Source organism: Dipodomys spectabilis, unplaced genomic scaffold (assembly GCF_019054845.1).
Source record: "Dipodomys spectabilis isolate Male_0828 unplaced genomic scaffold, ASM1905484v1 ptg000234l, whole genome shotgun sequence".
NCBI lineage: Eukaryota > Metazoa > Chordata > Mammalia > Rodentia > Heteromyidae > Dipodomys > Dipodomys spectabilis.
The window spans coordinates 18,943,308-18,958,265 of NW_024870911.1; the positions used below are offsets into that span (position 1 = coordinate 18,943,308).

A 14,958-nucleotide genomic window follows, 5' to 3' on the forward strand; every position below is an offset into this window, starting at 1 on the left:
GAGTTTTGGACCATACTGATTAGAAAAGTCACTGTAAATTTTTGATGACGTTCTGTCTCAACAAATTTCGTTCATATCTCATGCTTATTTTGCCATAGCTGTTGATTATTCTCACTTATGGTTTTCTCTCTTTGCTCCCATCAACTAAGGGTTTCACTGAATTAATAAGTAGAATGTTATCACCTCCTCTTTCTGTTCCACTGTAAGTTTGGCTCCAAAAATCTGACAAAGTACTTACTTGTCCTCCTTCCCTTCCCTTCCCTTCCCTTCCCTTCCCTTCCCTTCCCTTCCCTTCCCTTCCCTCCCTCTTCTCCCTCCCTCCCTTCCTCCCTCCCTCCCTCCCTCTCTTCCTTCCTTCCTTCCTTCCTTCCTTCCTTCTTTCCTTCCTTCCTTCCTTCCCTCCTCCCTCTTTTTACTCTTTCTTTCTCTCTTTCTTTCTTTCTTTTTTTTCTCTCTCTCTTTCTTTCTTTCATTCTTCTTTTCTTTTCTTTCTTTCTTCTTTCTTTTTCTCTCCCTTTTCCTTGCCTTTCCGTTTCCTTATCAATCTCTTTCCACTTCCCTATCCCTTCCTCCCTCCCTCCCTCCCTTCCTTCCCTCCATCCTTCTGCCTACTTTTTCTCTCCCCCCCTCTCTTTTCCTGTCTGTCTCTGTCTTTCATTCATATTACAGAAAAACATGATCTCTGGTTCTGAATTCCTATTCTGAATCCAGTTCTAAACTGTCCATTAACCCACAGACCTTCCTCATCTCTACATCCTTTACTCCTAAATAATAACTAATCACCAAAGACACTCAACAACAACAAAATTCTTACATTATTTGACTTTCAAGCTTAATATAAATTTCAGACTTAATATAAATTTAATGTTTGGAACTGCCTTTAGGGCTTTTGATACTGCACGATTTCTCACTATAACTTGCAGAACCTCATGGACACTTTGATTAGTTCTGGTTGAACACCATCTACCTGAAACCAAGATCTTGTCCCCATCCTACTGGGCAATCCAAAAAGCATGCTCCATTTCATTGTATATAACCAGAACCATCTTGCCAAACTCTACCCATATAGCATATAGTTATATTATTATATAAGGCACTTCTCCATAGGTGGAGAAGTGTACAAATTTTCTAAAAGGAAAGCATCAAATCCTGACACTCAGAGGAAAACTTGGGCCTGAGCAATCTCACTGCTGCTCTGCTATGAGATTACACAATTGTAAGTACATGTTTTTTATTAGATAATAACTGTATATACTAAGTCATTTAGATTTCGCTAATAGACTCTTGTGTAGGAAGTGATCATATGCTATTTTATTCAGAAAGTAAAAACTTGAAAGCTTTTAAAACACTGCAAAATACTGTTTGTTTCTTTAGAGGTATATGAATATTAGATTGATGTTTGTAATTCTTTTGTTAAAATATTAGTTCTCTCTATATATCTTGATGTTTTTTCTTTGTTTTGTTTTTGTCGGTTGTGGGGCCTGAACTCTGTGCCTGGGTGCGGTCCCTCAGCTCCTTAGCTCAAGGCAAGCACTTAACCACTGAGCCACCTTCCCAGCCCTCTCTATATATCTTTAAATAACTCAAAAACACTTTGGAAAAATTTTCCTTTTCAGAAAATAAATACATGGTAATTACATTACTGTTTTAGTAATAAAGTAACATTGAGAAATTTAAAATTACTATCTAAAGATTTTTTAAAAGTAAGATATATTTGGTAGGCATGTTTTTCTTTTATTCATGCATTTATTAGTGCCATCAAATGATTAATTAAATATCAAGTTGCTAGTTATGTAAGGTTGATAATAGACTTTTTTTATTGTGAAAATACTGTACAGAGGGGTTACAATTACATGGGCAAGATAATGAGTACATTTCTTATCAAGCATTGTAGCCTCCTCCTTTGTTTCCCCTCCCATCCCTTCCCATCCTCCCCCCGCCCCCCCACCCAATCCTTCCCTCTACACCGTCCCCCCAGCCCCCACACCAAAGTTGTAAACTTTGGATAACAGACATATTTTTGTGGTGAATAAGTATTTCACAATTTGGTCACTGACGTATTGTTTCATTACTGGTTTTACATGTTACTTAACCAAGTAGGTAAGAAAAAGATAAAATCTTACCCTGTTTTAAGTAACTGTTTTCCCTTTTGATTTTTAGACTTGACAAAAATCAACACCAGAAATGAAAAATCAAACATCTGTGATAGAGTTCATTCTTCTGGGATTAACAGATGACCCCACACTAAATATTTTGATATTTCTATTTCTATTTCTCGCTTATATGCTGAGTATTACTGGAAATCTGACTATTATAACCCTCACACTGATAGACTCACACCTCAAAACACCCATGTACTTCTTCCTTAGGAACTTCTCCTTCCTAGAGATCTCATTCACAACAGTTTGTATTCCTAGATTCCTAGTCAGCATTGCCACTGGGGATTTGACCATTTCCTATAACTCTTGTATGGCTCAGGTGTTTTTCTTATTACTCCTTGGTTCAACAGAATTCTTCCTTTTGACAGCCATGTCCTATGATCGTTACGTAGCCATCTGTAAGCCCTTGCACTATACAACAATAATGAGCAGCAAGGTATGCATCCAGCTTGTAATTAGCTCCTGGCTTGCTGGGTTTCTCATTATCTTCCCACCAATCATCATGGGGCTTCAGTTGGATTTCTGTGACTCCAACATCATTGACCACTTCACCTGTGACTCTTCTCCTATGCTGCTGATCGCCTGCACAGATACAACCTTCCTGGAACTCCTGGCATTTTTCCTGGCAGTATTCACCCTCATGATGACCTTAATACTAGTGGTCCTTTCCTATGCCTTCATCCTCAGGACAATTCTGAGAATCCCTTCTGCTGAGCAGAGGAAAAAGGCCTTTTCCACTTGTTCCTCACACATGATTGTTGTCTCCATTTCTTATGGAAGCTGTATTTTCATGTATGTCAAAACTTCAGCAAAGGAGGGAGTGGCTTTGAGCAAGGGCATAGCAGTGCTCAATACCTCCGTTGCCCCAATGCTAAATCCTTTCATTTACTCCCTGAGGAACCAGCAGGTAAAGCAATCCTTTAGGTACTTGGTCAAAAAAGTGCTTGCCAAATAAATTTGAATGGTAAAGAAATTCATTTCCTTCAACTTGAATGGGATCTTTTGTCATGAAATATTAGCAATGTTTACTTTATGTATAATTGGCATTTAAACTCTGACTGCTAAAAGCTATTAGGACTAAAGGTGGGCCCATGAATTTGTTAAAAGCGTCTCTATCATGTTTCATCTGTCCTTTTATTCTAAACCATTCACTTTGTAGCCACCTTGGAATCAAGGAAGAACAGGACTGTTCCATAACAAGGACCTGAAACTGTTTCTGAAGAACAGTAGATCCTAGCAGAACAGACAACTTGTTTTTGCTCATTTATTTTTTTTTCCTGTCCTTTTGTTCCTGAGCTTCTGTTGCTCAAGGCTATAGCATTCTACCACTTGAGCCACAGCACCACTTCTAGCTTTTTCTGAGTAGCTAACTGGAGATAAAAGTCTCAAGAACTTTTCTGCCCAGGCTGGCTTCAAATCATGATCCTCAGATCTCAGCCTCCTGAGTAGCTAAAATTACAGGCATGAGCACCAGTGCCTGGCTTCAGACAAGTAAAGGACAGTTACCTGTCCTAAGTTGGACAGTTACCTGTAATGATGAGACAATATCTTGAAATAAGTGTAGTCATCTTATGGGAACCAAAATGCTCTCCTGAAACGAGGAGATCATTCACAACTTCTCCAATCTCAAAGAAACAGTTCTGAGACAATGTCAGAGGAAAGATCATAAATACCATGAACACCTGTTTCCTCCTACTCTTGTTTCTTTGGCCACTTAAACCTCATGTCTATACTCAGTGATGGCTGATCATGAACTGCAGTGCTGTCTCTCCATGGCTGTATGAACTGTATAGTAAAATTTTTTGTCTCTTTATTTGACATATGGTGTTTTGGCCCAGAACCTAAAATTGCAATTACACTTCATTGCTTTATTTAACTTCCTTATTCTGAACATCCTTTGTTCTTCATGCCTACCATTTTGACCTTATTGTACATGATTACATGTTTACAGTGTATATGCCCTAAAAATCCTGGTAATGAGAGATGGATGTTACAAAAAAGAGAAGATCATTTTGCAAGAATACCAGAATTTAGTTTTAAATAATCTATAAAGAGTAGTAAGAGCAATCGATAAAAATTTTCATCAGGCAATTCTGAAGTTATTTTTTCAAGTGCATGAGCACAGAGAACCTGTCAGGCACTACTTCCTAGATCTGCCATGTTCTATTCCTTTTGCATGTCCATTTCTTCTTTATAAAAACTGGCCTATACTGGCCTATGCTATATACTAGCCTATACTATTGGGAACCTAGGTATTCTATTGTCATTGTGGATGCCATTCTTTGTTATTTTAATGCATATGTCTTCATCCTGTATTTTGGGCAGCAAGCACCCTCACCAGGAAACATCATGAATGAACTCAAACCATGGTTGCTTCATTTCCCCATTCCTCTCCAGTTGGCAAATGCTGAAACTTGGGCTTTATCTGAGACTTCTTTGGGAAGAACCTACCTTCCTTTTATATCCTGAGAGCGAACACCTGTGGTTTTTTTTTTTCTTTGTATGTTTTCTTGTATAGTTTTATTTTAATAAGTTTTTTTATTGTGCAAATATTGTACAGAAGGGTTACAGTTGCATGAGCAAGATAATGAGCACATTGCCTATCAAGCATTGCTGCCTCCTCCTTTGTTTTTCCCCTACTATTCCTTCCCTCCCACCTCCCAACTACACTCCCCCTCCACCCACCTAAATTGTAAAGTTCGTTTTTCAACATAGTGTTTTCTACATCTCATTGTTGCAATGGGTCAACCTGTATCCCTATTTAAACAATTTGTTTTTTCCCTTCCCCTCCCTAAGTTATACCAACATCAAATACAATGAAATCAGGGGTTATACTGTGGGGTAGGGACATACAAAGCAACAAAAAAAATTGCATCGTACCTTATAAATACATTAGAAACAATAGCAAGAAAGAAAAACCCACTTGTGTCCCTATCTTGGGGTTTATTTCACTTAACATTATCTTATCTGACCTTTTCTGCTTGTCCCAGACATATAATAGTTATGTATCTTTTTTTAACATCTAGTTTAAACCTGTGTGTGTTCTATTTCCCGAGAAGTTCTTGAGACTTCTGGTACAGTGATGTTATCCTAAATTATTTTCCATGATTTTCTTAATGTTTTTTATTTCTTTATTTCCGTGGTTTCTTTATTTTTAATGGAATTTTAGAGGGTGTGGGCATCAGAATTTGACAATATCCATAACTTGATATAAACTTTTCCTCTCAGAGGTTGATTTTTAGAATAAAAGTATCCTTAAGACTCATTTATTTGCTTCTTTACTGTCTTCTCCCTCAACAATCAATGTATGAACACTTACTGTCACTTAACCATAACACTTTTCTTTGAAATTCACTCAGATTCTCAGCTATAACCACTGCTTAAAAGCCACTCCATCTCTACGAGATTATTGAAAGAGCTGTGAACCTCCACAGCACAGTCCCTCAGGGAAATTCCAAATTGGTGAAAATACACAATCAAAAGAGTACAGTTCAGTATGAAGAACCAGTTTTGTGTTGGTGCTTTAAGGCCAGAAAATCACACCAGGAGTGCAGGCTGCTGTAACTACAGCTCCCTCAGTGTTTTGGAAATGAGGAATGCTATGAATATGAATGCCCACAACACTGTAAGCATTTCTAATAAAAATTTATCACCTTTTTCTTCACTAACTACTCCTCTGTTGCTGTTCCTTATAAGACACCAGAGTCTAAAAATAGGATTCTCTCATCTCTTAACTTCATGGTTTCTTCAGTCAACAGACTAATCCGTTGAGTTGCTTACTCTGTCATCTTTCAGGAACTCAAAGCATCAGATTTTAATTGTGATGAGCTATTTTTAATCTTTTTTTCTTTCATGAAATTTTTCTGAAGTGGGGAAGGGGGAAGAACACTTCAAGCGGGTGTTTTAGAGTAATACAGTTCTCTAGGCTTATCTTCAATGTAAAAGCTTTATAGTGAAAGAAAGGAGCAAGGAAAAGAAAAAAGCAAAAGCAATACAGTTGAGTAATCATGAGGATATCTTTGTTCCCAGGCAGGGATTGTGGGCTGACTGCTACAGGAATTGAGAAAACTTCTTCAGGTCTGTTCAAGCTCTTTGGTTTCATGAGGCCTGATAATCTGAGAGCCCTGGTGCCCAGAGTCATGACTTCAAGCCCCATCAATGCTCCCTGGCATTCAAAGTGCCAAGTGAGGTTTTGCTTGGCTCGCCTTGGTAGAGCAAGTGCCACACGGTCTGGCATTCCCATGATTCTGTTCTTTGCAAGCTAGGAATCCATTTTCTAAAGACTTGTCATCAAATGAAACTCCAAAACACCTAATCTGAGGTGTCTTGTTTTCCATCTGTTTTTGTCTGCATCTATAAGTACATCTGTATATTTATTTAAGAAATCTGTAATACTTTGCTAAGTCACTCAACCGGCATATAGTTTATTTCTCAAAAGAACTTCAGATCTCCGCAGGAAATTGCTTCTCCTCATTATTGTTGGCTACAGAATCTCTAAGCTGTCAGGATTTATTTTCCACTCCAACCTCTAATTCATGTTTTATTGTTAATTACTAGAGCTCCTTGGTGAATCTGTCTTCGTTAAAACTAGTAATTGAAAGGATAATTTGAAACAATTATTCAACAACTAATCATTCTTTCATCAGTCTTTCTCTTTGCTTCTTGCATAGCCTAACACTGTAGGAATAATTCTCTATTCTCTATTCCTCTCTAATACCAAATGGGTCCCCAAAGGAACCTAATTGAAGTGTTCACAAAATCAATTATGTTGTAGATGTAGTCTATGTCTCTAGGGGTTTGTCTATTATGTTTTCCTCCTATGTTTTCTTTCTTTTTCTTTTTTATTGTGAAAATACCATACAGAGGGGTTACGTGGGCAAGATAATGAGTACATTTCTTATCAAGCATTGTTGTCTCCTTTGTCTCCCCTTCCCATCCCTTCCCATACCCACCCGGTCCTCCCAACCTGATCTCCCCCCCCACCAAAGTTTAAAGTTCATTTTTTGACATAATGACTTGTACATCTCATTGTTGCAATGGGTCCACTTGTATCTCTATTTAAATGATTTGTTTTTTCCCTTCCCCTTCACAAATTATACCAACATCAAATACAGTGAAAGCAGGGGTTATACTGTGGGGGAGGGACATAAAAAGCAGCAAAGAAATCATCTTATAAATATGTTAGAAACAATCGCATGAAAGAAAAAAACATTTGAATACTTATCTTGGGGTTCATTTCCCTAACATCAACTTATCTGACCTTTTCTGCTTGACTCGGACATATACTAGTTATTGCAAATAAGGGAAACCATGAGATCTATGTTTCTTTGGGCCTGGCTTACTTCAGTTAATATAAATTTTTCCAACCCAGATGATCCTCCTATAGTTTATAACATGCAACATGTATTTGTTTCTTCTGGGGAAAATTTTTTTAGAAAAACTGAAATTCAACAATGTCAGAATGCCTTGTTAATTACATTTTAGTTATGTCCTCAAAAAAAATGTCAGAAAAGTCACAAAACACAAGGCATTCAAGTTCTCCATCCCTAAAATATTGGAAGCCTGCTACTTAGCTTTTTTTCATCCCCAGATTGAGAAATGGATGACTTATGGCAAAAAAGGGTCTAGACAAAATGTTTACATTTTGTAATTTTGAGTAGTTGTACAAAGTTTCATTAGTCTGGTAACAGGTACAAAAATGAAGTAACTTTTTGGCATAAAGCATTTTCTTTCTAAAAGGAAAGATTAAACTATGACTGGACCAATGTTAAAGTGAGGGCAGTTATTATTTATCTTTTGAATCATGAGCCTCTTAATAATAACTTAGTAACAATAAATATTAATATGTCTTTTAAATGTGTTATAAAGACCTTTTGTCACGTTTTATATTCTCGTTTTCAGCTTAACTATTTCTGAATTTGTCACAGCTGAGTTCAAATTTGTATGATAATTGACTCAGGGAAGAGTTAGGTAGCATTTTCTTAGCTCAATTTCAGTGGTTAACACAGATACAACAGACACAGAACTTGCAACCCATAGCGGTGTAATCCACACTGTGTTTAATATTTCACACTTTAAATCTCTAAATTACCATGCTCAAAAAGAGATAAGAAAGGAAAGGAAGGAAGGAAGAAAGGAAAGAAGGAAGGAAAGTAGGAAGGAAGGAAGCAAGCCCAGGGTGTTATTGAACCACAGTCCTCAGATCTTCCTGAGTAGCTAGAATTATAGGTGTGAGCTACCAGTGCTCAGTTTGTTCATCTTTTTTTAAAAATTAAAAATATTTTTTTAATTTTCCCTCAAATTTTATCTCAGTATAGAAACCTTGAAAATCACATTGATATAAATAAATTTTTAAATTGTATTATGTATTTCTTTTTGTTTTTGTGCTTGCATTATTTATTGAATATCTAATTTCATTGATTTGCTTTGTATTGCCCTATTCTTTTTATTTTGTATTTATTTACTTTTTGTTTATTTGGTTAGTTGGTTTTTTTTCTCTTATAAGTATAGTTTACAATTAAGAGGCACACTGTAACTAAGCTGGTTTGCTTAACTTACTTTCTGTGCTTATGTGTACAGTTTTCTTACTTGTCTGTCTACCACTTGAACTATGCCCCCAAGTTGGCATTTTTTTGCAGGTTATTTTGGAGATGGGAATCTCACAGACTTTTCTGCCCTGTTAACCTCAAATTACAATTCACTGGATCGCAGCCTCTTGAGTAGTTAGGATTATAGACGTGAACCACTGGTGCCTGTTTAATTTAACTTTATTTTTTTAAGATAGCCTCTTATCATTTGAGGGTTTATTGACTTAGGGGTTACAATTGTCCTGCCTCAGCTTCTTGAATCCTTGGGTTATATATGAGTCTGTGTAGCCAGCTTTTCTCTTTCTTTCTTCTTCCTCTTTCTTTTCTTCCTTATTTAAAAAATATTTTTTTGTTTTCAGTTAGACCAGTTTTCTTTCTCCCACCTATTTTATTTTCTTTTTCCATTTTCCTCTTCACCATTTTAATATTTTCATTAGTCATTGTTCTTGATCTCACTTTATTTTTAGCTGGTTCTTCTCTGATTCTTCCATTCTTTTTTTTCATTTCCTAGTTTATATATCCTTTATATCCTCTCTATTTTTCTACTACTATTCTCTAATATTGTTTCTTTACCTTCTTTTGATTCTTGCTCTTATGGATATCTTCTTAGCACATGCTATATTATACTTGCTGTTTTATTCTTCTAAGTTTATAGTACACGTGGAAGGAATTGGGTTTTTTTTTTATGTGTATCCATAAAAAGTTTCCTTATCCATTGTGAATACATACCCAGTTAGTTTTCTTCCCTTTGAATTGTATTGGGGAATAGCTTAAGTCTTTGCACATTGAGCCTGTGACTATTGAATTGTCCAGTCCACTAGTCCAGTGGCAAGAAAATACTCTTTAACCTTGAGAGAATATTATCTCATCTGAACACTGCAAATAAATAAATCTAAAAAATGCCCCCAAAAGACAAATCTCTATGTAGAAACACAAAAAATATAAAGAAAACAAAACCAAGGCAACATGATTCCCTCAGAAGTTAACAATTCCACTGTAATAATTTCAGTGATAGTGGAGTAACAATATATTCCAGATAAGTAAGGCAGAGGAGTAATTATAAGAATGATTCATGAAATCAAAGAGAAACCAACACCTGAATGAATTCAAAGAAAACATAAACAACTGAAGGAAATAAGGAATACAATGAAGAATATGAAAAGGAACTTCAAGAAGTATGTAAGCATATGAAAATTATCAAAGTGAATTTTGGCAAATGAAAAGTTCAATAAATCAAAGTTGAAACACTTCCAAATAGACTGATGAAGTGTAAGACAGAATATCAAGGCTTGAAGACAGAGTAGATAAATCAGAATAGTCTGATGATGATGATGAGGAGGAGGAGGAGGAGGAGGAAGAGGAAGAGGAAGAAGAGGAGGAGGAGGAGGAGGAGGAAGAAGAAGAAGGAGAAGAAGGAGAAGAAGAAAAGAAGAAAGAAGAAGAAGAAGAAGAAAGAAGAAGAAGAAGAAGAAGAAGAAGAAGAAGAAGAAGAAGAAGAAGAAGAAGAAGAAGAAGAAGAAGAAGAAGAAGAAGAAGAAGAAAAGAAGAAGAAGAAGAAGAAGAAGAAGAAGGAAGAAGAAGCTGCAGCAGCAGCTGCAGCAGCAGAAGCAGCAGGCAGCCACACTTAGAAATCATGGGACTAAGTTAAAGTAAAGCAAAATAATTAACCAGCAAAAACCTAGAAGTGGAGGTATAGCTCAAATTGTAGAGGAGCAAGCCTTGAATTAAAAAGCCAAGTGAGAGCTTGAGGCCTTGATTTCAAGCACACACAGACACACAGACACAGAAGAAATATCTTACTTTTAGAGTTGAGATAGTTTAATCAAAAAAGTTAAAAAGTTTAAAAATTTTTAGTAAAGTGTGGATTCATTGAGAGTCTAATAGACATCTTGTGTGAATATCAAATTGTATCACTGTTTTACAAAGTATTTTGGCACATTCTTAAAAGTTAAGCACATATCTACCATACAAATAAGCAATCATACTTCTGGGTACTTAGCCCAGCAGGATGAAAGCATATGGCCACAAAATTTTATAATCAAATGCTAGTAGCACTTTCGGTATACTAATCAACAAAAGAAGCAAATTTATGCCTCCCAATAGATAAACAGATTAATATGCTTGTGTAGAAATAAAATGGAATACTGGCAAACAATATGAAATAAAGTATCAGGGATGAATCTCAAATGATTAGAATCCAGGAAGGAAAAAATACTGAATTCTTCTATTTATATTCTGTTCTAGAGACTGTAAAGTATTGAAAGAGAGAAAGCAAATATTTCATTGTAGAATATGGTGAGAGAGATAGAAAGCAGGGGTTCTAATGATTCATTCTGAAGCTTTGGGTAATGATGGATTATTATCTTAATATGATGATGTTTCTTTATCATGATATAGTGATATAATGATGGTTCATTGTCTTGCTATAGTGATGGTTTTACTTTACAAAATTCTTAGAAACTGTGAAGTATTTTTATATGTGTCGAAGATTATTACATTTTACACTTAACATAGGCATCTCACTGTATATTACACATCAGTAAAGCTTTCAAAATGTGTATTGCCTTCAAATAAATCATTATTGTAAAGAAATAGTTCTATATAATGTTATTTTGGGACCTATAACTGCCTTTTGAAGTCATTGTTTTAAAAGTACTCAATGTTATGTCAACATAGTGCCAATTAAAATTGTTAGCTGATATAATATTTATTTATCAGAAACAAAATCTCTCAATTCCAGTTTCTTTCACCTAGTAAATTCACTCTCCTCGCTTCTGCTAGTAGTACTATATGTGTCTGGCCACCAAAAGTTCAGAGAGTGTGTAGCTAGGAATGGTATATTTTGCAGTGCAGTTGTTCTTTTTCCATTAAATTGATTTCAGGAAGATGATAAATCACATCATTTATCTATTCCTCTCCCTCTATTGGAGTAAGAGGAAGCCCTCCACTTCTTAGATGACTATATATACAATCAGATATGATATTCTTTGTATTTTGGACCTACAGAAAGCATTGTAACTGGTATTATCATTGAATGATTCTGAGCACTATGGCAGGTTGTTAGTAATGTTCTATTTAAAATTTTTTCTTCTTCTAAAACAGATTTAAGTATTTCAGTACCTTTCTTCCAGAAAAATGGTATTTTTATAAAGAATTATTTTTTATTGTGAAAATGGTGTACAGAAGGGTTACAGTTAGATGAGTAAGGTAATGAGTACATTTCCTATCGAGCATTGTTACCTAGTCCTTTGTTTTTCCCCTGCCATCCCTTTCCTCTCCACCTCCTCAACTCCCCATTCCCTCCCAAGTTGTAAAGTTTGTTTTCTACATAGTGTCTTGTACATCTCATTGTTACAATGGGCAAACCTTGCTTCAGCATTTTGTTATTTCCCTTCCCCTCCCCAAATTAGAAAAAATGTATATACAAGATGCACAGCACAGAAGTCAAATACAATGAAAACAGGTTTATACCGTGGGGGAAGAACATACAATAGAAACAAAAAAATCACATAGTACATTTTAGATACATTAAAAACAATAGCAAAAAAAAAAACCAAAAAACAAGTTGTGTCCCTATCTTGGGGTTCATTTCACTTCACATCATCTTATCTGGTCATATATACATAGCTTTTGACCTTTTCTGCTTGTCCCAGATATACACTAGTTATGGCAAATAAGGGAAACCATGGGACCTATGTTTCTTTGGGCCTGGCTTACTTCACTTAATATAATTTTTTCCAAGTCTTTCCCTTTCCTAACAAATGGCGCCATGCCATTCTTTCTGATGGAGGCATAGAATTCCATTGTATATATACCACATTTTCTTTTTTAATTAATACTTTTTTATTGTGAAAATACCATACAGAGGGGGTACAATTACATGAGCAAGGTGATGAGTACATTTCTTATCAAGCATTGTTGCCTCCTCTTTTTTTTCCCTTCCCATCCCTTTCCATCTCCCCCCCTTCCCATTTCCCTCCCTCCCCCTTACCTTCCCCCCACCCTTGCCCCACCGCCAAGGTTGTAAAGTTTGTTTTACCGCATAACGCCTTGTACATCTCATTGTTGCAATGGGTCCACCTGTATCCCTATTTAAACAATTGGTTTTTTCCCTTCCCCTCCACAAATTATACCAACATCAAATACAGTGAAAACAGGGATTATACCGTGGGGGAGGGACATACAAAGCAACAAAGAAATCATCTTCTAAATATGTTAGAAACAATAGCAGGAAAGAAAAGCCATTTGAGTCCTTATCTTGGGGTTCATTTAGCCTAACATCAACTTATCTGACCGTTTCCTAGGATATTTAGGAGACAGAACTGAGAGAGTGGGAATGCTAGTTCTCGATTACAAAGAAGCAGTATAGCCGAAGGAAGCAGTAGAGGTGCAGGAAGAATGAGACTCAAACACCATTAACAAAGGATTCATAGGGAGCCAATTGGCTGCTGAACCAGACATGAACGAGGCCCGGAGTCACATAATATAAAGGCATTTTTTTTGCTTTAGCATTTACGTAGAACACAATGCTGTCTGTGGAACACTGTAAATCAAATGAACTTAACAGACGTGAACAATATTCTACTCGTTGTCTATTCCATGAACATGCTTTCAAACAGTCTATGGAAATTCATCTGAAATATATTACAATGTAGGACATAAAACAAGTCTTAATACAAGAAATTTAAATAACTTCCTAGATTTTCCCAGATTACATGATATAAAAGTACAAATTAACACTCAAACCCTACAGAAAAAGCACAAATGAAAATGCTATTGAATAATATACATTTTAACTTGGTGAGACAAAAGATAAGGGGGAAACCAATGCAACAGAAATATACACAAGACAGTATGTTGGAAATGATCTTTACAGCTTGGGGGGGTGTACTGTGGGAGGAGGGAATGTAGGAGAAAAATGAGGGAGGGGTAACAAACTTCAAAAGAAATGTACTTATAGTTACTTATGTAACTATAGCCCCTCTGTACATCACTTTGACAATAAAATATATACATTTAACCATCTATATTCACTTGAAGAAATAAGAAATTAAAAAATTGGTAGACTCAAATACAAATGAAAACAAGTTATAAAAGGATAAAAGGAATATGCTTCTAGGAAGAAAGTTTATAGCTACAACACCTACAAGAGAAAATACTCATAGACATCTCAATGTATAACAATGACATACCCCAAGGCCTTAGAAAAGAAAGATGACCGTTGTCCAGCTTAGTAGCAGAAAAGGAAGACTAAACATAAGAGATGAAATTAGCAAAACTGAAGCAACAGCATGCTGGAAATGATAGTTGAAAGGGTTGCTAACAATATCTTCTTCTTTAACAGGCTATGTACGACTGACAAATGTTAAAGAAAACAGAGAAGAAGATACAAATTAGTAAAATTAGACATGGAAAAGTCATTATAACAAATAACACTGAAATCTAGAGGGTCACTAGGAAATAGTTGGAAAACTTACATTAAATATATTGTGCTCTTTGCAAGGAAGTGGATGGATATGAAAGTCATACTATTAAGTAAAACAACTCAGTTTCAAAAAGAACTGTCTTATTTTCTCTCCTTGAGAGAGCTGGGGTGGAATTAAAATACATGAGGGAAAGAGTTGTGTGTGCTACTAGGAATGTGGAGGGGGAAGTTGAGAAGGACAGGGTGCATATGAAGAGTAACAGAGGGCAAATATAATCAACATACCATATACATGTAACTGAAATGCTATAATGAATCCCCTCCTTTATTGCTTGTATGTGCTAAATTAAAAAAAAAAATCTTTAAAAGCACAAAATTACTTTCTATAACCATTTTATATAAGTGGGGTGGATCCACTGATAGTGAGCTGCAACTTCCATATCCATGAACGGATAGTGCGAATATGAAATTATATCATTTTATAAAACTATTTTAATATGTTCTTTGAAAAAATGTTTAAATATGTACCTCTCAAATAATCATGCCATCAAACTACTGAATGTTTAACCCAGGAAAATGAAAGCATTTCACCACAAAAAAAATTGTTGTCAAATGCTCATAGCAACTTTAGGTATACTAAATCAATCAGAAGATAAAAATTCATGCCTCCTAACAGATAAATATTGAATAGATTTGGAATGAAATGGAATACTGGTTAGCAATAAGAGATAAATGATCAATACAGGCACTTCCAAGTTAAAAACTACAATAAGTAGCCTTTAGGAAG

General features: G+C 35.6%; 1 protein-coding gene across 1 annotated transcript; it reads left to right on the forward strand.

Moving 5' to 3' along the window:
- The first annotated feature begins 2,184 nt into the window (after positions 1–2,184).
- LOC122124319 (olfactory receptor 6C76-like) lies at positions 2,185–14,105 on the forward strand. The gene is made up of 3 exons (XM_042699046.1): positions 2,185–3,083; positions 8,199–8,253; positions 14,091–14,105. The coding sequence occupies exons 1-3, from the start codon at positions 2,185–2,187 to the stop codon at positions 14,103–14,105; spliced, it is 969 nt and encodes a 322-aa protein (XP_042554980.1).
- Positions 14,106–14,958: the final 853 nt, after the last annotated feature.